The sequence below is a fragment of the Lissotriton vulgaris genome, chromosome 4_1, assembly GCF_964263255.1.
Source record: "Lissotriton vulgaris chromosome 4_1, aLisVul1.2, whole genome shotgun sequence".
In the NCBI taxonomy this organism is placed as follows: Eukaryota; Metazoa; Chordata; class Amphibia; order Caudata; family Salamandridae; genus Lissotriton; species Lissotriton vulgaris.
Genome location: NC_141691.1, coordinates 2,012,066,234 through 2,012,089,775, shown reverse-complemented (window position 1 = coordinate 2,012,089,775; position 23,542 = coordinate 2,012,066,234). Strand labels below are relative to the sequence as shown.

Below are 23,542 nucleotides of genomic sequence, written 5' to 3'. Positions count from 1 at the left end.
TTATAGGGGAGGTCTCTTCTACCCGGGCCTATATTGTAAACCCTTAAGCTATTGCTGGGTATGAATGACTAATTCCGAATGTCCTGTGTCTCCTTGCTGGCGCACTTTCTGAAACACAAAGTTTACTTTCATTTTTGTAAAATGGTACTGACTCATTGAGAGGGGTCAGATTAGGTGTCGATTGCGTACCTTTACCATGGCCTGTTCTTTTTATGCACTGGAATGACACCGATCCAATTAGATCAGAGGGAATGTAACAACTATAATGTTGAATGTATGAAAAACAATAAAATCTTTGTACATAAAAAAAGAATACCTCTGCTCCTCTGATCCTCAAAGATTGTTGCATCTTACCCACTGTCCCTGTTTCTTGAAATAATTTCATTTTAATGTTAAGTATATTGACAAAACTGTGCAAACACCAAATTGGGAGTGAGCTTGCCAACAGAAGTCAGCAGTATTCTCTGCTATACCTCAGTACAGCAAGGCAGAAGATTTTCTATAGTCCTTTTTGTCAGCCTGACCGAATTTATCCACAGTGGTGACAATATTTATAAACTCCTGAGTCCTCTTTTAGCAGTAAATGTTTGCATTTGTGTCTGGAGCAGAACACTTTTGGGGTCTTCAGAAGTCCAGGTATTAAGGGCCAGACTTAACGCTGTGCGGTAAGTGTCCACTTTGCCTCTGCTAGAAGTAACTCCTCTGCCTCTCCTTCTATCCCTGAAAGCTGCTGCAGAGACTTTTCGAGGAACGAAAGCCCAAAGTTCAACGTGTCCTGCTGGGCATACGGCCATCTACAGATATGAGCATCATGGCAGATGAAACGGGTGTGTGCACAGAGAAGACCAAGCTCCAGGGAAGATGGGATGCTTTGATCCGAACGGCCGAAGCAAGGTAAGAATGGCTAGAGGTGGATTCTGGCTTTTGCAATCAGCATGGAGAACTGAGTTCTTGCTTCTGTTTTTTAATTTAGTATTTCGGTACCCATCACACATGATTAATCAACCAAATAGCATTTGTAAAGAGCAGCACTGTCGCCACTAAGGGTATCTGGGCGCTGTGTCTCCATTGAAGAGCAGGTCTTGCGTCTCTTTCTGAAGTCTGCCAGCGAGGGCGCTGTGCTGAGGGGAAGGTCGTTCCAGGTCTCGGCAGCAATGTAGGAGAAGGAGTGGCCACTGCTGCTGCGTCGGTTGCGGGGGCAATGTGCGAGGGCGAGTGAAGAGGACCGCAGGTCTGTAGGGGGTTGGTGGATGTTCAGTCCGTGATTGAGGTAGACGGGTCCTAGGTTGTGGAGGGCTTTGTAGGCGTGCGTGAGGAGCTTGAACTGGCACAATCTAACTCCAATCATGCTGTGAAACACATGGACTTAAGTGATGTACTTGTGCCAACGTTAAGTTTGAAGTCTTTTTTTGAATTCACAGATCCACAAGGGGTTAGAGCAATTTTCCCACCCAACATTTTTATATGTCTCATTCCTACTTTTTCGGATTTAGGGACAGATGTACAAAGTCTTCTTTATTTTCTAGTTTCCTCGGCCCGACCCCAGCCACAGACCCAGCAAAGCCCTGACATCGAGGCACAACGATCCAACCAGGGGGTAAAGAGACCACTTGACGAACCAGTGGGGGAAGGAGTTTCGATGGTCCCCCATCCGCCTGGTTTTGATCGCCCCCAGCCTCCCTGGGCGCTGGCTCCACCCCCCTGCTGGGTGTCTGGACTCGCACATCCCGGACCCTCCGACCTCCAAGTGCGAGGGTCCGGACATCAAAGGGCACCAGACCTATAACTGGGGCAGCTCCAGAGCAGGTCGGGAGTTGTATCCTGGAGTCGAGAGACACCGAGACAAACTCATCTTCGTGCAACCATCCTCGGGGTCCTGCTGGCGCTGCCGCGGCCCATCTTCGTGAAACCATCCTTGTAGTCCTTCTGGCGCTGCCGCGGCCCATCTTCGTGAAACCATCCTTGGAGTCCTGCTGGCGCTGCCGCGGCCCATCTTCGTGAAACCATCCTGGGAGTCCTGCTGGCGCTGCCGCGGCCCATCTTCATGAAACCATCCTTGGAGTCCTGCTGGCGCTGCCGCGGCCCATCTTCGTGAAACCATCCTTGGAGCCCTGCTGGCGCTGCCGCGGCCCATCTTCGTGAGACCATCCCTGGGGTCCTGCTGGCGCTGCCGCGGCCCATACTGAAGAACCCCCCAGCTCGAGGATTGAGAGCTGTGCGCAAGATATCCCTGTACCAGACTGGTACCAAGACTGTCCCGCTACCCCCTTCCCACAGAGACTAAGTTTAAGAGGATCTCTGAATCCTGTTCCTTCTGTATCGTTACGATAACCTGCCTAAAAGTACTGATAAGTGTTAAGAACCTATCTTTGTGTGGCGTCCATCTGTAGGGGGGTGGTTGCTCGGCTGTACGATCCTAGGAGAGGGCCCTCGCCTGGAGGCCTCTCCCCCTTGCTCGGCCGACCCTAAGATTTCCCTTCTAACACTATGGTTATGTTAACTCTAGGTCAGTTCTTTAATCATGCTTGACGTGACGTCTTACTCTTGTTGATGGTTTATTTGATGGGCTCCTATATGCATATTTCCAAACATATTAGTCTGCACTCACATCACTTAAACTCTTTGGCTTCAGTATTGAAATATCTAATTTATCTCATTTGCCCTTCTTCATAATTCTTTTCTCTTGGTCTGCAGAAAGGTAGGATCTCCAGAATTGGTTTGGTAATTGATTCACTTATTTGAATCATTCCCCATTGTCGAGGTGAAAGTCTTGTGGTAAATCCATAAAGCAGTGCTATACTTAACCTAGCCTGAATAGACTGCAAAACATTGATTTTATTATCCTATTCACCTAATGTGAAAAGAACTATACTTCAACCAGATTACAGGACCCTGATTTCCCTCGGAGGCCACCGTACCCCAGATTTTCTACTGCACGTCATGTCAAGGGAGTTTCCCTGAGCTTTACTCAGTTCACTTCAGGAAAACCTGAAAATCTTCAACTTGTTTCAGTTCTCAACCAAATCGGACTGCTTCAGAACAAGTTCTACCATAATTGATGCTGAACTGTGACAGAACCTCATGTCATCTAACAAAGGTCCCTTCAGATCTCCTGCTATTTATGAAACGCCGCGGGTACTTTTTGAGTATCTCTTAACACACAAGGGAGGGGAGTAGGTCAAGGTACCGCACGTCCTCCTAATACATACAACGATCACAAATCAGTGTGTCAGGTATAGGTAGAATGTGAGTTAGTTTTCCTGCCTCAAGGCAGGCAGACGTTAGGCCAATTTGGACGTTACAGAATACCTGTCCAAGTGCATGGGGATGTGAAGAACATTCTTATGGAAGAGGAAGCCTCACACGTGTAATTGTCATGCTTCATCATCGGCAACCTCTCCCTGGTCGGCCAATGCCACCGGGGCAGACTCAACCTCCTGTATGACTTCAAGAAGGAAGGAGTTCTTGGATAAAAAGCTACTGGATAAAGACTGGTTCCAGATCAGTGGTTAAAAATACCTTCCAGTTCCCTGGTGGGGCACCTTTATTAGCTAGGCAGTGGCGTCACTAGGGTTGGTGTCACCCGGTGCGGGTAACTCATGGTGTCACCCCCTCACAACTTACCACATGGACCTCCTCCGCTCCGAATCTGCCAGTGGACACAGATGGCAAATAACGGGACCCTACAGAATCCTTAGTAGCGTTTGTAAATTTAATTTGTCACACCCCTATTTGAGGGGATAGCAAAGTGTATAATCATTGCTCCTGAGGAGGGAGCAGCCCTGCTAGCCCAAAGGAGACGGCTTCCCCCTCATTTCATGGCGAACCTGGCGGTTTAACCAGATTTAACTGGTGGATGCGTTTCTGCCAGGCAGCTCTCCACCATGGTGGAGTCGTGTGACAATGACACGGTAGTTGAGCCTCCCACCCAGGCTTGGACATCGGGGGGAGCTGCTCCTACAAGCTATTCCAAATAAAGGTCTCAGATCAAAAGCACATACATGCCCAATAAAGGACAGCCAAATATAGCCCCTGCCCCCCTTACTGTACTGTGATGGGAATGACAGAAGTAAATGGTCTGAAAAATAATAGCGCCCCAGATTCACCCCTTGTTGTCTTCACATTTCAAATTACAGATGGCTGCCAGTGGCAGGTCCCATGATAGTGAATCTTACAGCACATTTTTCTTTACATATTAAAATTGTATCAACTTTCAAAGCACAGCAAATAGTAGATGATGACTTTGAAGAACATCAGGTTACCCACCCAGTCATATGTCCCCATAGACATTCTTTCAGAGAGCATCAAAAATAGACACAAGTAGTGAATCAGAGAGAGAACAAAGTAAAAGTGAGACCAGCCCCCACATGGTGTGTAGCGAGCAAGCGCAGTGAGCAACCACTACTAGGGAGAGTTTGGGGGTTGAACTTCTTCCCTACCAAGAAAATTTGGGAGACAGAAAGGTCAAAAACAAAGCATTTTTCAACACATATTAGATTGATTTAAGGTTATAATGAGTTATTGACAGTAAAATGTATTCAGAAAGTGGCAGTGGGATATGCTTCTAATAGCAGAATGTCCCCAAATACGATAAAATGTGGAAGCACAAGCCATTTTCTCCGAGCCATGGGGTTTCTGTCATCATTCAGCACTGCTCCATTTTCCACAACAGCAGTTCAAACATGAATGGCTAAATATCCTAGTTTGCAAACGTTTTCTAAATAATAATGGCTCAGCCATATTTGCCTCATAATGCAAGATCTGCAGCATGATGTGACCATTTCAACTAATACATTGTTTGTAGTTCAAACGTATCAAAGGTTAACAAAAAATTTGACTTGTGTTGCTGTGGAGTAGATTACATGGCTCAATGTTCCATGTTAGGATTTTAACTTATAAACTGCAAGTAACAAAAGGATCGCTCTGACAAAAGCAGTAGCCCACCACCCACTGGCCTACTTACATGATTATGTGCACTTTGTGATCTGCATGGTACATGTTCTTTGCAGCAGGTATATTAACCCTCTGAGCTACCTTTCCATGAGTCAAATCTTCCATTAGATAAAATTCATCATGACATTTTTGTTGTTACCGAAAATTGCTGGAGGGCAGGGAGGATGCACTGCTTATTAAGGCTGACTGAACTTGGTTCCCCAGTTCCAAATTCAGCAGCTCCTCTGCCCATAGTGCCACATCCTCCCCCCCACTGAACACCATACTGCAGGGCCCCACTGAGAAAAACTCAGACTGCCTTCAACTACAACCCAACTGTTGCCAATGTGCTACAAACACCTGGATGCGGCTCAATTACGCACTAGGCAAGAAGAGCAATATGTGGCCTACAAAACAAAAGTGACAGCATCCTGGAAAAAGCAAACAATCAAAGGGAATGCAACATTTTGCAAACCATGTGAAATATAAGCAGGAACAACATGGTTACCTTAACGCTTTTACACTCAGTGTTCAGAAATGAGTGCTTTTGCCTGAAAAGTTAAGGACATGACTCGGGGCCCTGAAAGGACCCATTTCAATGGCCATTGCTTTTATCCTTACAAAACGTAAGCAGTATCTATGGTAAAAAAGACAACATCTCTAGATACAGAGCAGCAGTACAAATTTTGTTTTTGAATCCTCACATTGCAGTACCTCCAAGATTGGTGCAGTAGTTCCAAGCCCAGTGAAAACAAATCCAAGACAACAAAAATAGCGCTTCACTGGCAAACTCTGTAAAAATGGCGCTAAATGTATTTGGGTGAGAATAAAATCAATCTTGCCAGTTTGCTACCACTAGTCTGTCTTACTTTATTTAGTTATTTATTTTTCATATTTTTTTAACTTTTATTCCCGATGCTGCACTTTAGAATTAAATGTCAGAAAAATACGACATTGATTTCCAGCAAGAACTACAACCCATTACAGGCAGTGGGCAAAAACAAAAAGAAAGTAAAATAGCAGCTCCAGGGACAGTCCAGAATCACCAAAGGAACTATGTAGAAAGCTGGCATCGATCTCGCTGCTCACCTCACAAGTCACTACCCAACTCAGACCAAAGAAATCATCTTTGAATTACATCCATGGCATGACCCACATTTGAAGTAAAACTGTGTGAAGACTGTGAACCACTCTTAGAAACTGCAACTCGCTCCAGTTAGAAAGCGAACAGCGTGGAGAACTCAAAGGCAAATCAGCAGGGCATCCCTTTGGCACTCATGATGAACCCCGCAAAAACTATCATCTGCGTCACTCACAAAGTAAAAAAAAGAGCAGCCTGGGTTATTATTGGTGCGTACCCCCCTGCCGGTCCGGAGAAACTCACTGACTCACCTGCCCTGCTGTTAGACGTGGGGGTCTATGTCGGTCACAGTGTCCAGCGCCCAGCTCTGCGCGCTGTAGGCAGGGGAATAAAATTAAATTATGGCGGACCCCAACCCAACCGGTGGTCAAGACGTGCCGCCTCTGATCCTCCTGCTGCAGGCCAGTCACGCGCACTTAGGGCCCAATGCGCGAATCAGAGAAGAAGAATGACATCATTCGCAATCGGCCTGTACGCGGGCGGCGGGCCTAAGAGGCGCACTGACGCGGCAGAGGAGGAGGCAGCGCGCACTGCGCACAGGCACCTCCTCCAGTCCTTCTGAGCAGAAAAGTTAGGTTGTGTTGCTGTAAGACAGTGCAACTGAACTTGCACGTACGTTGCGGTTGCAACGTCATTAACTTTCACTGCAAGTCTGCACACTGTTGAAAGCACACACTGCTGCTGACCGCCTTGGTGTCCCCCTAGTGAGATGGTGACACCCGATGCGGGCCGCACCCCCCATAGTGACGCCGCTGTAGCTAGGGACTGCAAGTAAGATAAAAAAAATCAATGTGAGATGGTTGTTGAGAGCAATGATCACACTGTTCCACACCAGGTGACAAACTCTCAAAAATCTTTGACAAAAAGGTTGAAAAAAAGTCAGTCAAAAAGTGACTGGGGGTAGCTCTTCTCCGATCTGTGCTGACAGGCGCGGAAAGAAAAGACCTGACAGTGCGCTGGAGCGGCACCTATATAGGCACTGCACACGTTACTTCTGGCACTGAACAGCACTGAGCGACCCCACCTACTGGCACGCAAGTGTACAGCTCACAATAAATTTCCGGATCCAGTCTGATGCCAGGGGATTATTCTAAGGTACGGAATCTGTGGCTAGAAGTCTCAGATTGCGAGGTTTTGTGAAGTATTTGTTCTCTAACCTTTCGTCTCCTCACTCAACCATAACATGCATGCGCGGAAAAAGTTAAGTTTTGCACCTGGGATTTTTCTATCAGCTGTATCAATAACTTTTCAACCAGGTAGTTTATCACACTAAGAGAAGCGAAAAGTACGTGCATCCCAGCGAGGCTGTGGATACGTTTAGTAGGTATTCTCCCTTGGATTCTCTGGGTGATATTAATTGACTCCCGCTTAGTACAAGCAAAGATCATTGCCCCACCCCAAAGTGGTTGTTAATGGTATTCTCAGGGATGAAAACCCACTAGTTTCACCTTGTGTTTGCCCAGTTTTAAGTTTTATTATCTTCCATGGTAATGTCCAACGTTACATTAGTTTCATGGATTGTAGCAGGAAGTCTAGATAAACTAAAATGATATTATAGGAAGACAATAATAAGAATCAAAAGGAGAGGGAGGACAGGTACTGAAGGCAGTTCACTTCCCCTGGTATATATGTTTTATCAAAGAGAACTAGCTCTGGAGTGGGTGCTCTTAGCGTATGTTTGTTTTGGAAAGGAAACACCTAGTTGGTGACATGCTTCATCATTGGGCCCCACCCAAGGCACCGAGTGCACCTCGGGTGTGCTACGACGCCTGGATACAGCGGAGCTGATATTGTGCCGTGAGAGTGCAGTGAAAGGAAGTGAGTGAATGTTAAAAAGGCTGTCCTAAGGGTCCCTGGGATAAAAAATGACTATTTTAATAAGTGGGCCCTTGGCAGTCAATAAAAACGAGAGTCGGATATTTAAGGAGATCTTAAGGTAACTCCAATATCCATGGGCCAGATGTAGTAGCCCTAATACCGGTCGGAAACGGCCGATTTCGTCCGTTTCCGACCGGTATTAGGGTTTTCAGATGTAGGGGGCTGAAAATTACAGAATCGGTATATTTACCGATTCTGTAATTACAAATGTAGGTGGCACAGTTTACAGTGCCACAGGCCTTTAAGAGTCGGTATTTTACCACACAATCCTAATGTGTGGTAAAATACCTAATTAAGGTGTGCATGCACATCTGTGCATGCACACCTGTGCAATGTGACACACAGACATGCCCTTAGGGCATGTCTGTGTGCCACATTGCACACACGCCTGTATTTGGGGTGCTAGAGGGTGTCAAAATGACACCCCCTGCACCATTGCTGGAATCGGTAAATACTGATTCGGTAATGCCCTTTGATTCCTATGGCCTTCAGTGCCCATAGAAATCAATGGGCCTTACCGAATCGGTATTTACCGAATCAGTAAATACCGAATCTTAACGATTCGTTATTTACCGATTCTGTAATACCTACACCACCCCCCCCCCCCCCTCTATTTTACCACTTCTTAAATACCGAATCGGTAAAATTCGGTATTTAAGAAGTGGTAATATGAAATTACGTACATCTAGGCGGTAGTCAGTCAACATGTTTCCTTTTTCATTCCATGTTTGAAGCCGAGACCTGTGCCATCATTCATTCTTACACCAAGCATTACTGTTTCAGTGATCAAGCAGATATTGGTCCTGGTTCAGGCAAGCAAGTAATTCAGAATCACAAGCCCTCTTCTCTTGCTTCAGTGATCTTCACAGTGGAGGGCGGAAAGGTTTAAATCGGCTACCTAGGGCTGTACTTCATGACGTGTAGGCCAGTCTGCAGTCTAAAAGGCACAGAATAATGTCTCCGACTGAAGGCTCTCTTTGCCCATCCGACCTTTTTATCTTTTTAGTTTCTTTATTTTTCCAAAACAAAATGATTTTCATTTTAGAACCAGTTTTGTTAGGTGTTTTAAATCCATATAGCTAATACATAAGTATTATTTTTAGTAATGCACTGTGTGCTTTAGTCTAACAAAAGAATATGCTTGTGGAGTTATACAGGCATAGTTAACTAGTTAGGTTTAAAAATGGGTTTTAAAAAAACAGTATCACTGGGAAAAGTGTTCAGTGTGCATGAATTCAGCAAACCTAGGATGATGAACCTAGATAAATAATGTTTTTTTTCTTTGCTCAAAAATGAATGAAAGTTAGAATTAGTAAATGAAGAGGGATACAAATCCTTAATAAATATGAAAGTGGGAGTTTCCGCTAAAATAGTGTCTAGACGGACATTAGCCTGGCTTTGAAGAATTTCTTCTATTTGTAGACCAACAAATATTTTCAAATTATTAAAGCAGCATTCAACTAGAACCCTTTAGTCTCTGGCATTGTAATGCTTTTTGGCAGCTAGCCAGCCTCCAGCAATCCAATATGCATGATTCCATATAATCTCTCTGCAAGTGTCCCTGCTTTCCTGAAAGTTTGGGTCTCTTGTTCTGTCCAAAAACCCATCTAGTACCAAACTTTAGTCTTCTCCTACTGGTGAAGCAAAACTTTGCTCATTTGTGTGGAGAAAGGCCCTGTGGCTGCAGATGGCAGGTATAAACAATGTAAGATCTGAGTATTCATCTTTATAAGATTCCCTTTTCTTTTATGCCATAATTCAGTTGCTTATACTGTCGCTGGTTTCCTTCAGAAGAATATAAGAAACGTAACTTCTGAAGACTTCCGTTTGTCCTCCACATATTTGTTATCCCTTTAGTATGAATACATTCCCATTTATAGAAATAATATACAGCTCTCTCATGAAGGTCACATTAACAAATGATCTGGTATGTAGCATTGGATATGTAAAGTTGGTACCTCACGCGTACAGTTTGTGTAGTTCTCTCTTCCTGCATGGCTGTGTATCTTGCACCATAGGTGTTGCATTTGCATGTGTGTTGGTTACAACTCACAATCATCATCAAAGTTCCAAGCTTTCTCTCCCTGCCTGATACTCTTCAATGCCCCTCCTCATCCACTGAGCCTCCTCCCTTGTATCTCAATGCCCATTACCTGTATGCACCGCCGCTCCATCTTTTTTGCCCCAGCAATTCCACTTCCTATTCCTACATCCCTTACTTCCTTTAGCTCGCATATTTTTGTTTACCCTTTCTTACCCAACTTGTGCCCCCGTTAGCCCACCGCTATTGTCAGAGTATGTTTAAGTTACGTTCCTATTCAGTACCTAGATGAGGAGGCATTTCTTACTCTGTCCAATATGGAATACTCCGGAGTGAAGCCTATAGCTGTTCCAGTCTGATATGGAACCAATGAATGGCCTGATGCTATGTTATGTGTATAGCGAACAACTCACCCAGGAGGGTATTCTGTTGCTGACCTCACCGCATTCCAATTTCAAGCCGATTACCTGCATTTAGTCAATCCCCTTTAGTCTCATCTCTCCAATCAGGATATGCACTACTACTTGCACTTGATCACAAAGGAATCTTTTGATGAATCAGTTCAGAAAATGATCTTACCTTTAAGAATCCTCAACATTGTTGACTCCAGTAGCCACATCAAATATCTGACTTCTGTTGTAAATATCATTTCATCTTGTTGCATGCTTTAGTCCATCCTTTACCTTTATTGTATTATGTCACATTTGGAATATGCTGTGTGTTCTTTGTACATCTTGGCTTCCCTGGAATGCCAGGGAAGCCAAGATGTACAAAGAACACACAGCATATTCCAAATGTGACATAATTCAATAAAGGTAAAGGAGTTTGGTCAATTGACCGATGAGTTAATTCGAGACCAATTGATTGTTCAGTGTAACAATCGTAAGATACAAGAGAGACTCTGGGCTGCAAAAAATCCAGCGTTAAATGTGGCAATTGACCTAGCCAAGGTTGTAGAAGAATCCGAAAAATGTATGAAAGAACTACAAAAAAGTGGTTTTGAACAGAAAGTCTCTGAGGTATCTGAGAAAAGTTCTGGGGTCAGTGATATTAGTGATAATGAGTCTGCTGCTGTAGCTATTGTGAAGAAGAAAGGGTATATTTTACAAAAGAAAAATTTCAAAAGCAGTGGGCAGAACAAAATGTGTTCAAAGTGTGGCAGTTTCTCACACAGTTCAGATGCAAAATTCTGCTTCACCAATAATAAGGAGTTCTTGAAGTATGGCAAAATGGGGCATTTTGCGAAAATGTGTAAAACTAATACAAAGAACAAAGTAGCTTTGGTTGGTTATCAAGTTAGCTTAAGAAGAGATACGAACAAGATATTAGTTTTAGAAGACTCCAATGTTAATGTGTGTCAAGAAAGAAGAGAAATTAGACCAAAAGCCAACGTTCTCATTGATAATAAAAATGTATGTCTCATGGTTGATTGTGGATCTAAGTGGACTATCATTCCAAAGTCAATGATAATTCAGGTTTGGGGTGATAGATCACTTGTATCCAGTGATATTTCACCAGCAGGTTATCAGGGAGAGAGGATTGATATACTTGGTTATTTTGAGTGTAACATTGTTTTTAAGAACAGGACAACATTTGGAAAAATGTATGGATCTGTTGATGGTCCACCCATTTTGGGGTGGATGCACCAAGATGATCTTCATATCATCAGATTCGCTTACATGAAGAGTCAAAACATCTTACGGCTTTTATCACCAGTGAGGGAACATTTAAATTCACAAGACTACCTTTTGGGCTCATATCAGCTGCCAGTGTTTTTCAGAGGATGGTTGCTGAAATTTTTAAAGGTATCTCAAAGGTATTGTTCTTTCAGGATGACATCTTTATTTTTGGTGATAATCAGGCAGAACATAATGAAGTGCTTAATCAAGTTTTGAAAAGAATCGATGAAGCGGGTCTCACACCAAGAAAAGAGAAATGCTCATTTTTAGTTAAGGAAATAGAGTACTTAGGATATGTACTTGCTGCAGACGGTGTTAGGCCAAAGAAAAATTTGTTGTCTGCAATTGAATTGGCACCTTGCCCTGTTGACCAAGATGAGCTAAGATCATTTATGGGGCTGATTGAGTTCTATGCTAAATTTGTGATGGATTTTTCGAGTAAAACAGCTGCCTTAAGGGACTTACTTAAAAAAGGTGTAAGGTTCGTGTGGAACCAGAACCATACTAATTGTTTCAATTTGATCAAACGTGAATTGTGCAGTGCAAAGGTACTGACACCTTTTGATATTAAGCGCACTTCAATTCTTATGGTAGATGCAAGTAGCATTGGTTTGGGTGCTATTTTACTTCAGAGACATGCCAATGAGGAGAAGACAATAGCTTTTGCCTCTAGACCTTTGACTTCTTCTGAATCAAATTACTCTGTAATAGAAAGAGAGGCGCTTGCTGCTGTCTGGGGAACGACTTATTTCAGGACGTACTTGTGGGGCGCCAAGTTCATCTTGCGTTCTGATCATAAGCCGTTGGTGAATGTGTTAGCTCCTGGTGGTGCTGGAAAGGGTTCACCTAGATTAGCGAGGCTGGCCTCTAGATTAGAAGATTTCCAGTTTGACTTACATTTCATTCAGGGATGGAAGAACATCCAGGCTGATTGCCTGTCCAGACTTCCTGCTGTTGATGTTAATAGTAACAATGTCTTATTGGAACCTCAGGAGGAAAGTGTTGTTGCGTTCTTCAATGATGTGATTTCTCTAGGTGAGGGTTCTTTTACTAAGGAAGAGTGGCGTCACTGTATGGAGAATGACTTGGTATTACAAAAGGTCATGGATCTTATCAGAATGGGTTCCAGACTGGAGAGTACTGTTGAACTTTCTGTTAGGCTTTTCATAAAGATTATAGACGAACTATCCATTTGTAAGGATGTGGTGATTATGAGAGGTGACCATTTTGTTCCACCTCATTCTTTAAGAGTCAAACTTCTTAGCTTAGCTCACGAAGGTCATTTAGGGCAGACCCTCACCCAGCGTAGAATCAAAGAAAATTTTTGGTGGCCATCTGTTGATTCTGATACTGTCTCTTTTGTTGAAAATTGTAGTTTTTGCAAGGAAGGTGAAAAAAGATTAAAAATTGTAGGAAGTCAAGGTAGTGGAGAAATATTCTCATCCAAGGAGCCTTGGCACAGCATTAGTTTAGACTTTATCGGTCCAATGTCTGAGTTGCCTTTTGGCCAGCGTTTTGCTATCGTTGTCATTGACAATTTCTCTAAGTGGCTTACAGTGTCTTTTGTGGGTGAAATAACCACAGATTCAACTATTAATTTTCTTTAAAAAGTTTTTATGGAATAGGGTTTCCCTTCTGTGCTGATAACGGACAATGGTACTCAATTGCTTTCTAGCAAAATGAAATTATTTTTGGATAATTGTGGTATATCACATCATAAGACCAGTTTATATAACTCACAAAGTAATGGCATTTGTGAGAGGGTGAACAGACTGGTTAAGGGCATAATACAAATGACTTGTTCTTCTGGGTCGTTTTCAAATGAGAAAGTACAAGAAATGGTTTGGGCTTATCGTTCCACTCCGCACAAACAAGGTCAAAAAACACCATTTGAGTTGATGCGTGGTAGATCTCCCAGCACTAAATTGACGCCTTTTTGGTTAAAAGAAAAAAATGATGTTTTGACAACACCCACTGTTCTGGATACTGTCTCTTTGCCTATTGCAAAGGGTGATCTTGTAAAGGTAAAACCTGGGCGAATTTCAAATGGTTTGTCAAAGTTTAGAGGTCCTTTTGTTGTCAAGTGTGCCTATCCTCGTTTTGTTCTTCTTGAGAATGGGGAAAAGTGGAATTACCGAAGGGTGGCTTTGTACCAAAAATGTGGCAAAGCAAATTCAGATCTTACAGCTTCTGTAAAGGTCTGTGACTCTAATGGTTATATGCTTGCCACACATTATGGTGCGTCTCAAAGTCGCAATGTGAATATAAGGGAAGAAGGTGATGGTGATGCCTCTCACAGTTCTCAAAGTGAATTCTTTGGTGCTCAGGATAATGATTCTTCTTCCATACCTATGGATTCTATCAGGAGCTCATGCATTCGTCGTCCTCCTGTTTATTTGGATGATTACATTTGTTGAACTTCTGTTTATTTTACTCTATTTTACTTTATTTTAATGTTTGTTTTATTGTTAATTTTGTGATTAAGGGAGGGAGATGTGTTGTAAATATCATTTTATCTTGTTGCATGCTTTAGTCCATCCTTTACCTTTATTGTATTATGTCACATTTGGAATATGCTGTGTGTTCTTTGTGCATCTTGGCTTCCCTGGCATTCCAGATGTGTCAGTTGGTCTTGGCCAGATGAAGAGGTGCACGTTTCTTTCTGTACTGCAATAAACCTCTACAAAGCAGCTTTGTAGTGTCTGGTGGATTCATCTTCCGTTTACAACAACTTCATCAGTTGTGTTTTCCTCAAGACGTTTGCTGAAATACATGATTTGAAAGCCGTGTCTATTTTGTTTGTTTGTGAATTCCTTTTTTAACCAAAAAAGCCTCAGAAACTGATTGAGAAATCTGCATGTTAAATTTCACATTATCAGGAAAACATATAATTCTTCACTCCTTTAGTCTGGGCACTGGTTCTTCTTGGGTTGTGGTGTTTTTTCACCTTGCCCCTACATGTCCACACATTATTTCCAGAACAGATTTCATATTTATATTGTATGTATTTATCAGCATTCCTGGGGCAAACCGGGAAGAAGTATTCAACATTTGCCTGACCCAGCGGTTTAACCTGTCAGATCAGCTTGTCTCTTTTGGATGGCTTAATCCATAAAACCTGCTTCACAAATGAACCTCCGGCTAAAAACAGATCAGTAAAACTGTTTTCAAGCATTTGCAATGCAATAGGTCTCGCATTAATTAAGTTTGAGCTATTGGCACTGCTAAATATTGCAACACCAATTGAAACAAAAGTCTATAATTTGTAGCCCACAAAAAGTGTATTTTTTTGTAGCAATGGAGGCACTTTAGATGATGTTTAAAAGTAAAATGCGTCCTACTGCGATTGCTTCAATAGTTAATTGTGGATGCGTTAACAATTGATGTGTGCACTGATGGCTGGTGGTGTGTGTGCCTGTAGAAATTGTGCGCTGATGGCTGGTGGTGTGTGTGCCTGGTGGAAGTGTGCACTGCCGGATGGTGGTGTGGGTGCCTGGTGGAAGCGTACACTGACAGCTGGTGGTGTGTGGGCCTGGTGGAAGTGTTCACTGACGGCTGGTGGTGTGTGCCTGGTGAAAGCGTGCACTGACGGCTGGTGGGGTGTGCCTGGTGAAAGCGTGCACTGACGGCTGGTGGTGTGTGTGTGCCTGGTGAAAGCGTGAATTGACGTCTGGTTTGTGCGCCTGGTGGAAGCGTGCAATGACGACTGATGGTGTCTGTGTCTGGTGAAATTGTGCACTGACGGTGTGGTTGTGTGGTTATGTGTCTGGTTGTATGTGTGGTTGTGGGTGTGGGTGTGGTGGTGGGTGTGGTGGTGTGTGTGTGTGGTTGTGTGTGTGTGTGGTTGTGGGTGTGTGATTGTGTGGTTGTATGTGTGTGGTTGTATGTGTGTGGTTGTGGTTTGTTGGTGTGGGTGTGTTTGGGTGTGTGGTTGTGTGTATGGTTGGGTGTGTGGTTGTGGTTGTGTCTGTGGGTGTATGTGTGTGGTTATGTGTGTGGTTGTGGTTGTGTGTGTGTGGTTGTGTGTGTGTGTTTGTATGTTGGACATATTGTAAGTTTCTGTGGAGTGTTGCCAACTGTGGGGGCAGGGAGTATCACAGACGGAAGCCCTCGAGCATCGCCCAGCCACAGTAGCACCCCCGAGATTGAACACAATAGCAAGGCTTTGTTATCAGTGGGGAAAGTGCACACAGGACAGGGCACGTAGGACAGTGCACAGAGGTGGTGCATCCAGGGCAGTGCAAACGGGACGTGCACACAAGGCAGTACACATGCAACAGTGTTCAGAGGTGGTGCATTCAGGGTAGTGCACGCAGGACCATGCACACAGGAAGGTACACAGGACGATTCACTCATGACGTTGCACACATACTGTTGCACACAAGCCGGTGCACACAGGACAATGAACACAGGAGCGTGCACACTGGGCGGCTGGTGTGCAGCTCTTTCGACTGACCGGCTGCATGCGAGCTAAATGTACCACGTCTGAAGTGTGACTGGGGAAGAGGAGGTGGGCGGTGAGCACGGGGTCAAGGTTGTATGTCTTACACTGAATAACCTTGCCTCCCAGATGAAGCATTCTGCCTTTTAATGTGCTAATTACTGACTCACTTATAAGAGAGATTGAAAGAAACTGCTTAGTCCGCTTTAGCCAGAAATGTAGAGACTAAAAACTGTGCCCCCACCTACACAGACACACAATGGAAAGGTGCTGCACGCAAAGCCAATACGTCTCGCATTTGGGGCCTAAAAAGTGTTTAGGTAGAGTTATTGGTTTAGCCAATGTGTTTAAGCTGTAAGGGCTGAGACACTGTTAAGTAGCCCAGCAAGTCCTCCTAATTCAATAAACAAAAACAATCCTAGTAAAAAACTGTGTGTTTCTCCTGTAAGTATTCCATTGCTTGAGTATGTTTTATTCTTAATTATAAATAAATTCCTATCACACTATCATGCCAGCTAAGCACAGTCCGAAGTATTTATTGAAAATAAACTGTAAATGCAATCAGCAGTGTGTGTTTATTTCCAAAAATCGTTTCTTATATAAAAATTCCAATGGTTGGGCATTTGTAGTTCTACAATATACATACATTTAGAAACCGCAATCCTGTCAGCTAAGCACTTTCACAAACATATATTTAAAATAAATCACAGTATCCAAATGGCCCTTTAGCAAATGGAGGAGATACTGTGATATTACGTGTGAAAAGCTGAAAGGGCTGGCACAACGTCAGTGGCACAACAAGTTCTGCTTTATGTGGAGTAAAATGCATAATTATACTAGCCTTTTGCAATTTTTGCATAAAGTATACTGTATACTAAAATGCAAACAATGTACCATCCACTGACAGCATGCCAGCCCTATGAGCGTTTCAGACATACATAATATGTACTCCTTTTGATAAAACAAGCGTAGATGAGGTGTAAACATGTAAAATGTGGTGCTGTTCATTAAAAAGAAACCATGTCGCACTACACCCCATTCAACATCTGGTGAAATATGAAATTGCAGAAGTCATAAGAAATCGAAGGGCTTTAACAGTCAATGTCTCACAAAACAAGTTGCTGTGAATTGCTTTTGAAGGACAGGCAACGCTGGGAGGAGGGCTGATTCTGCGGAGCGCGTGAAGTGGCAGAGGGGAGCAGAGGATTCCTTTGAAGTCTGAAGCTCTTGGCGGGTCTGATGCGATGATGCGAGGCGGCTGGGGGGGAAGTGGGGGGAGCAAATGGCAAGAGCGCGTGCACGGGAACATGCACTGTCAGTAATCCACCTGCCAAAGCCCTTGGTTTCAAGAGTTTTTTCACCTGCTACAAACTCGCCTATTAATCCCTGCGGGATATAATAGGCGAGACCTAAACAGTGAACTCTGATTATTTAACAGCAATAAAACAAGGTTAACTAGTCTGAGAGAACATCCCATCAGTTGTAAATTCTTGTGCCTGATTCAGTCTCTACAGAAGAACTGCTGTGATAAGCATAATGTAAACATTGAATAAAAAGGGGCTAAAACATACAATGAAATCTATGAATAGGCACAGCTATTAGAAGTATACACAAAAAGAAAAGCAACTACTCATACATGCATTCCCGTATGATCCTTAGGCGCAGTCAACTGGAAGAAATTTTACCTGTGGCGCAGGCCTTTCAGGAACATATGGATGCCTTCCAGGACTGGCTGGCTGCCACCGAGAGACGGCTCCCCGAGTTGTGGAGAGCTCATGGCTCTGTGACTCAGATCAAGGAAGCCCATCAGCATATCCAGGTAGGTTTACATTTCTGATTTATGCAATACGCGACTGTCCATATATCCAGTTAAACTGTTTGCTAAAGACCTAAAATTGGTCAGACTTTGTTTTTCCCAAAATTTAAATTTCTTTTTTCTTTCTGCCCACTACACTCTCTCTTTCTCTCTCTCTCTCTCTCTCCCTCTCTCTCTCTCTCTCTCTCTCTCTCTCTCTCTCTCTCTCTCTCTCTGTCTGTCTCTCTATCTCTGTCAATGTATTTGTTTATATTGTATACTCATCTATCAATATTGTGTTTATATGTGACCCATCCATAGCTTATGTATCAATGCACATATCCATTATAAATTCTCTGCCTTCATGTTATCCATTTACATGTTTGCATTTCACGATGTTCTACTTTAGTTTCAATGTACGACTTATATGTGATTTATCTATTTTCTCTATATAGATATAGAACTGTGTATACTATACATATATAATCTCTCTGTCTACCTCTTAAATCTGATCCCATAGGTGTGTTGCTAATTTTGCTAGCCTCTAATCTTTAGGCAGCCCTCAGTTTGTTATCAAATGTTCATGCCAAGCTCGCCAGGCTGTTAAACCGGAAATCTTTTCCACCACATACAAAGAGACTATCTTTCCTGACAAGATTATTCCACGTCTTCTCATGTTCTTGTACAATCATAGTAGGAATGTTGTTAACATTTAAGCAGCATTTTTCTTTGTACAGAAAGTACCAATTATGACCGATGAAATTGCTGCCTGGGACCTAGAAATTACAAGAATTCTGAAACCTCCTATAACCTGAAGCCCATCTGCTGGTCCAGGACCCCAGTTTTCTGGAAGGCCTAGCTTCAGAACCAATTTGTCTCCATACTGAAAATATTTTGTCTGATCCACTGTTGTCAAGAGCTGTTCAAGAGTAAAACCGAGGAGGAGTTCTTCGCTCTACTTTCTCACTCTGTGCTTTTTGTTGGACCCTGTCGGTGTATCACTGTTTAGTGACAACAAAACTGTGTGCTTTGCCTCTGAACAAAACATGCAAAGAAATTAATGGGCAATGGTGCATCTTATCTATGTGTGTACATGCTGCCACCTTTTCTTACATTCTAGCATAATTTTCTTAAGTGTCTATTTCAGTCTAGTAAGGTCTTCCAATTTTACATGAGAAGGTCTCTTACCTTACGACACGTTCTTTCTCCTCCCTTAGGTATTGGGTGAGGACATTCGGTCGAAGCAGATAGAGATGGAGGGAGTTTTGGAGTACGGAAATAAACTGTTGGAGTTGATAGAAGGTAAGCAGAGGCTGTTCCTTATAAGATTTAGTAGCACAACATGTCTAGTGGAATTTGCCATTCCTAGATGCAAGTGATCCCAAGCAAAGCTGAGGGTCAGATCTGTAGGCAGTAGAGTGAATCTTGCATACAGTGCATCAGCTAATTCCACTTTTTAGGGTTTTTATTAATCTGTGTATAAGTTTCAAAGTGATGATCAAATGAATCAACAATACCCGACTTCGACCAGGGCCAGTGTCAAACATTGGGGATAAGGACTTACAACTATATCTTTTCCTTGTCAACAAACTTGCCCTATGGCTGCCTTCAAGTTTCACTGTGTGGAAATACATTGGAAAACCTACTGTTGTGCTTCCTCTTGTTGACTTTTGTTTTCAAAAGTTTGAAGGAGGCTAACGAGTCAAGTGCTTTCCTCAGCTTGCACTTGCATTGTCTGGTCTTGAATGTCGTATAGAGCTTACACAAAGATATATGGGAGGAGTGTAGTCCATGTCTTTGACTATTTTCATTTGACTGTTCAGGGTTTTGGTTGAGTTGGGAAGCACTTTTACGTCAGTTGGTCATTATTATTGTTATTGAAATTTGTTAAGCTCGCGGCTACCCCCACCGGGTATGATCCATGACATCCGACCGTAATTCGGGTGTTGTGTCCTAGGTACACATCCTTATTCAGTTAGGTCAGAAGACGAGATGGTCATCCATGATCCGAAATCCCCTGTTCAGAGGAAAGAGGAGGACTGCCGGACATTTGCCATCAGGACATTTGTCATTACGACATTCAACATCAAGACATTCTACAGCTTTATCCATCACATCAAGAGAGAAGCCTGAATCTCTAACGAAGGCCCTGCCACCTAAAATACCAAGAATTGTCATTCCTGCAGAGGATCATTTACAGTTTCTTCAGACCTTAGAATTGCCGCCTCTGGATCTTCCAAATCATGGCTGGCTGACACCTACAGCGCCTTCCTCTCAGCAAGGTCTAACATTATCTTTGAATCCTGTACAACCCTTAACACTTCATCCAACAACTCCTGATAGACTTAAAAGGAAAAAATATTCAACTTCTTCGAGCCTTTTTATGATACAGGCATGTCACATACACCGACATCTCCAGCTACTCCTCTTACGTGGCTCACTGGTTAGAGGAGGCATACCCTGAAGCAGAGGTCAGACCCGGGACCACGGTTCAATTCCCGACGTGGCAGGGTCTTGAGCCCACGGTTCAATTCCCGACGCGGCAGGGTCTTGAGCCCAATTGTCCACGGACTCGATAATTCTCGCTTCGGTGCCCACTCTAATCATGGGTTCACACTCTGCAACTCTGGGCATTAAGCTTGCTTAATCTCCACAACGGCCCCCCCTGCGGCGGGATGCCTGGCCTTCACCTTGGGGATGCCCAGTACGGGTTATCTCACAGGGAAAGGCCAGGACGGGTTCCCAATGCAAGCGCCGAGATGCCCAAGGGTAAGTCGAGCGCTTCACAAAAAAAAAAAAAGTTCAAAATGTACTGATCAGAGGAGCTTCTAAATTTAATATCCAAACAAAAGTTCCTCGCTGAACAGATTTTATAATTATGTAACCTTTAACTTTTAACAGTACTTCTGCTAGTTCAAAGTTTTACTTAACTGGAAGAATAATAATTTCTAACTCAGTCTACTTTAAAATCAGCACCACAAAGACTTCTTAAGAAGTGTAAACCCTCAGAACAAGACTCAAGTTTCTTGAAATAAGACCCCGATTCGGATTCTGTAATTATGTCTGCTATAAAAAAATAAAACAAAAGCATTCTTGGGCTCCGGAATCATCAACTACTCTTGAAAAACATAGTAAATGGATCAGTGGTGGCTGGTGAAATTTGAAAGTGATAGGGCGTAAACATGGTTTGTCACTTATTAGGAGCAAGTAGAATAATTGAAGGTAATCTTTTGATGCCTATCCACTGGCATAGCAAGGGTGCCAAACGCACTCGGTCAATAAAGGAAAATGGGCTCCCTCTACCACCTGTTTGGTTGTATAAAAATGAAAACACCCACAGTTGGGGTGCAGAATGCCCCTCGCACACTTGGGATTAATGCCACTGCACCTGCTGCACCATTTACAACTATGCCCTTGCGGCTGCTGACTGCAGCATGGTCAGACCGATTCATTGGCATGCACTACCACTGCAGGTGCGAAGAAGTGTAGATCTAAGAGTTAATTTATTGCTGGTGGTTACATTACAAGTAGGGACACTAAAAGTATGCAGCAAGGAAGGACCAAATTAAGCAGCAAGAAAAGGCAACTTATGTGACAGAATGCGGCACATTTTGTGAAAGTATTACCTTATTATTTTGTCATTTTTACAAGTTGATACTATTTGGGCAGAAATGTTACCTCATTAGAAGCAGTCTGCCATCCAAATACAGCAATTAGGGAACTCTTATGTCCTTTTCAGTTTAAAAAAAAATGCCTGGAATAACTTCTTTGGGGCTGAAGCAAATTAAATAATTATCTAAAATAAAATGTCAGCAATTAATAACAACCAAGTGTGAAGATATAGTTCCTTCACCAGTTACATAGAGCAGCAATTCTTTCTTTTAAATGTACTCTTAAATGCTGTCATCAATCAATCCGTCAATTACACCTCATAGAGCACGCGGCTGCTTCAAACAGAAGCGTCCTTGCGCGCAAGCTGAACAATATAGGCAAAGGTGGTGTATACATTACTTCTTCAATCATATGCCTATATGAAATTTGAATTAGTGTCAAATCTTATCAAAGAAAATACCATGGGTAGGAAGATCGGTTCCACAGGGGCGTCTCTAGGCTCATGGCGGCCCTGAGCAGGAAGTGTAGGTAGGGGGCGCCGGAAGATGGGCTGCGGGCGGGGCGGAGCACTGAGGCCAGTGAACAGGCCCGGACTGGCCATAGCAGGCACAGGGCAATCCTCCGGTGCGCCGCACGGATGGGGGCTATTTTTGGGCCCCTGGGGGCCGTTTTTGTTACAAGGCCGTTTTTGCAAAATCGGCCCTGTAACAAAATCGGCCGAAACCCGGCCCCGGCAAAGTGCTCGGTCACCCGCCCCCCTCCACCTCCCCTCCGAGTGGGGAAGGGGGGCTGGCCGAGCACTTTGCCAGGGCCGGTTGTGGTTCCCAGTCCTGTCCTGCCAGTGAAGAGAGGGGTAGGGGGGGTCAGGGTGTTTGGAAGTGGAACAGAGCTGGAGGCCACCAAATCCCTGCCAGGGGCCGCCACCAAATATGTATCCATCCTCAGAGGATTATTATGTTAAGGATATATATTGGTGTGATGGCCTCTGGGTTTTTGGTGGCCCTGTGCAGGTGCACAGCTTGCACATGCCTTAGGCCGCCCGGGGCTCCAACACAAAAAAACACACTTGTTACTAACTGCAAAGCAACATGAACTCACTGCGACTTTGAAGAACTATATGCTGATGAAAGACCGTGGCGGACTCAACACTGGAGGGGAGTAGAGGGGTTCAGGAGCCAAAACCAAATGGAGCCCGCGCTCTGTAGTCAGCCTCGCTGGCCGCTGCGCCACATCTCTCCCCAATGGTGTAAAGTACGCATGTCAGACTGGCCGTTTAAAAGACATTGGTCAGCTTGGCGCATTCACGTCAATTACAAGGCAGAAACAACCTTCCCTCATTGCTGTAGCACTGATGTCACTGCTGCACTCATCCTCCAATGCTACAACAGTCTGGCACACACACTATATTAATGTACCCGTCCCTAACAAAAATTAGGGCAATTTGAAGTAGAGGGGCGCCGCTTTACGCCCCTTATGGTTGAGCTGCCCCTGAAAAGGATAGGTGCAATGAGACAAAACATTTGCAGATTTTTGCCACAGCTTTAAAGCCGGTCAATCATTCTGTATTACTAGGAAGATGTGACAGTGCTTTATGGGAGTCTCTACTGAGTTTTGCTAGTGTCCTAGCTAAGGAAAGAAAACAAGACTTCCTAGAAAGTTTAATTGAAGGTCAGCTGGTCTCGAACCAGGTAATAAGTGCCGCTGTTGATGCTGCAGACCTAGCAGCAACAAACTACTTTCAAGGTAACTCTCTCAGACGGTCTTCCTGGCTTTGCCTGACAACCTGAATAGCAGATACCAGCAAATAACTTTAACTCTTCCCTTTACAGGATCTGCGCTTTTTGGTTTTAATGTGGATTACGAGATGGAAAAGATGAAAAATGAGTCGGAGACTCTTAAAGTGGTTGACCTAGAAGAGCAAAGCAATTTTATAGGTTTCGGTACGCCATAGGGATACCAGACAGTATCAAAGACAGATTATTTTTTCCCAAAATGGTCGCATTACTCATAGCAACATCAATCG

The 23,542-nt window shown here is 43.6% G+C and overlaps 1 protein-coding gene across 2 annotated transcripts in view; it reads left to right on the top strand.

Moving 5' to 3' along the window:
• Window positions 1-23,542, top strand: part of LOC147724873 (microtubule-actin cross-linking factor 1, isoforms 6/7-like) — a 540,420-nt gene that overhangs the window by 246,589 nt on the left and 270,289 nt on the right. For both annotated transcript variants that reach the window (XM_086966403.1, XM_086966402.1), the window contains exons 5-7: window positions 728-894; window positions 17,772-17,931; window positions 19,125-19,209. In XM_086966403.1, the coding sequence (XP_086822529.1) occupies window positions 728-894; window positions 17,772-17,931; window positions 19,125-19,209 (412 nt within the window). The remainder of the gene's footprint in view (window positions 1-727; window positions 895-17,771; window positions 17,932-19,124; window positions 19,210-23,542) is intronic.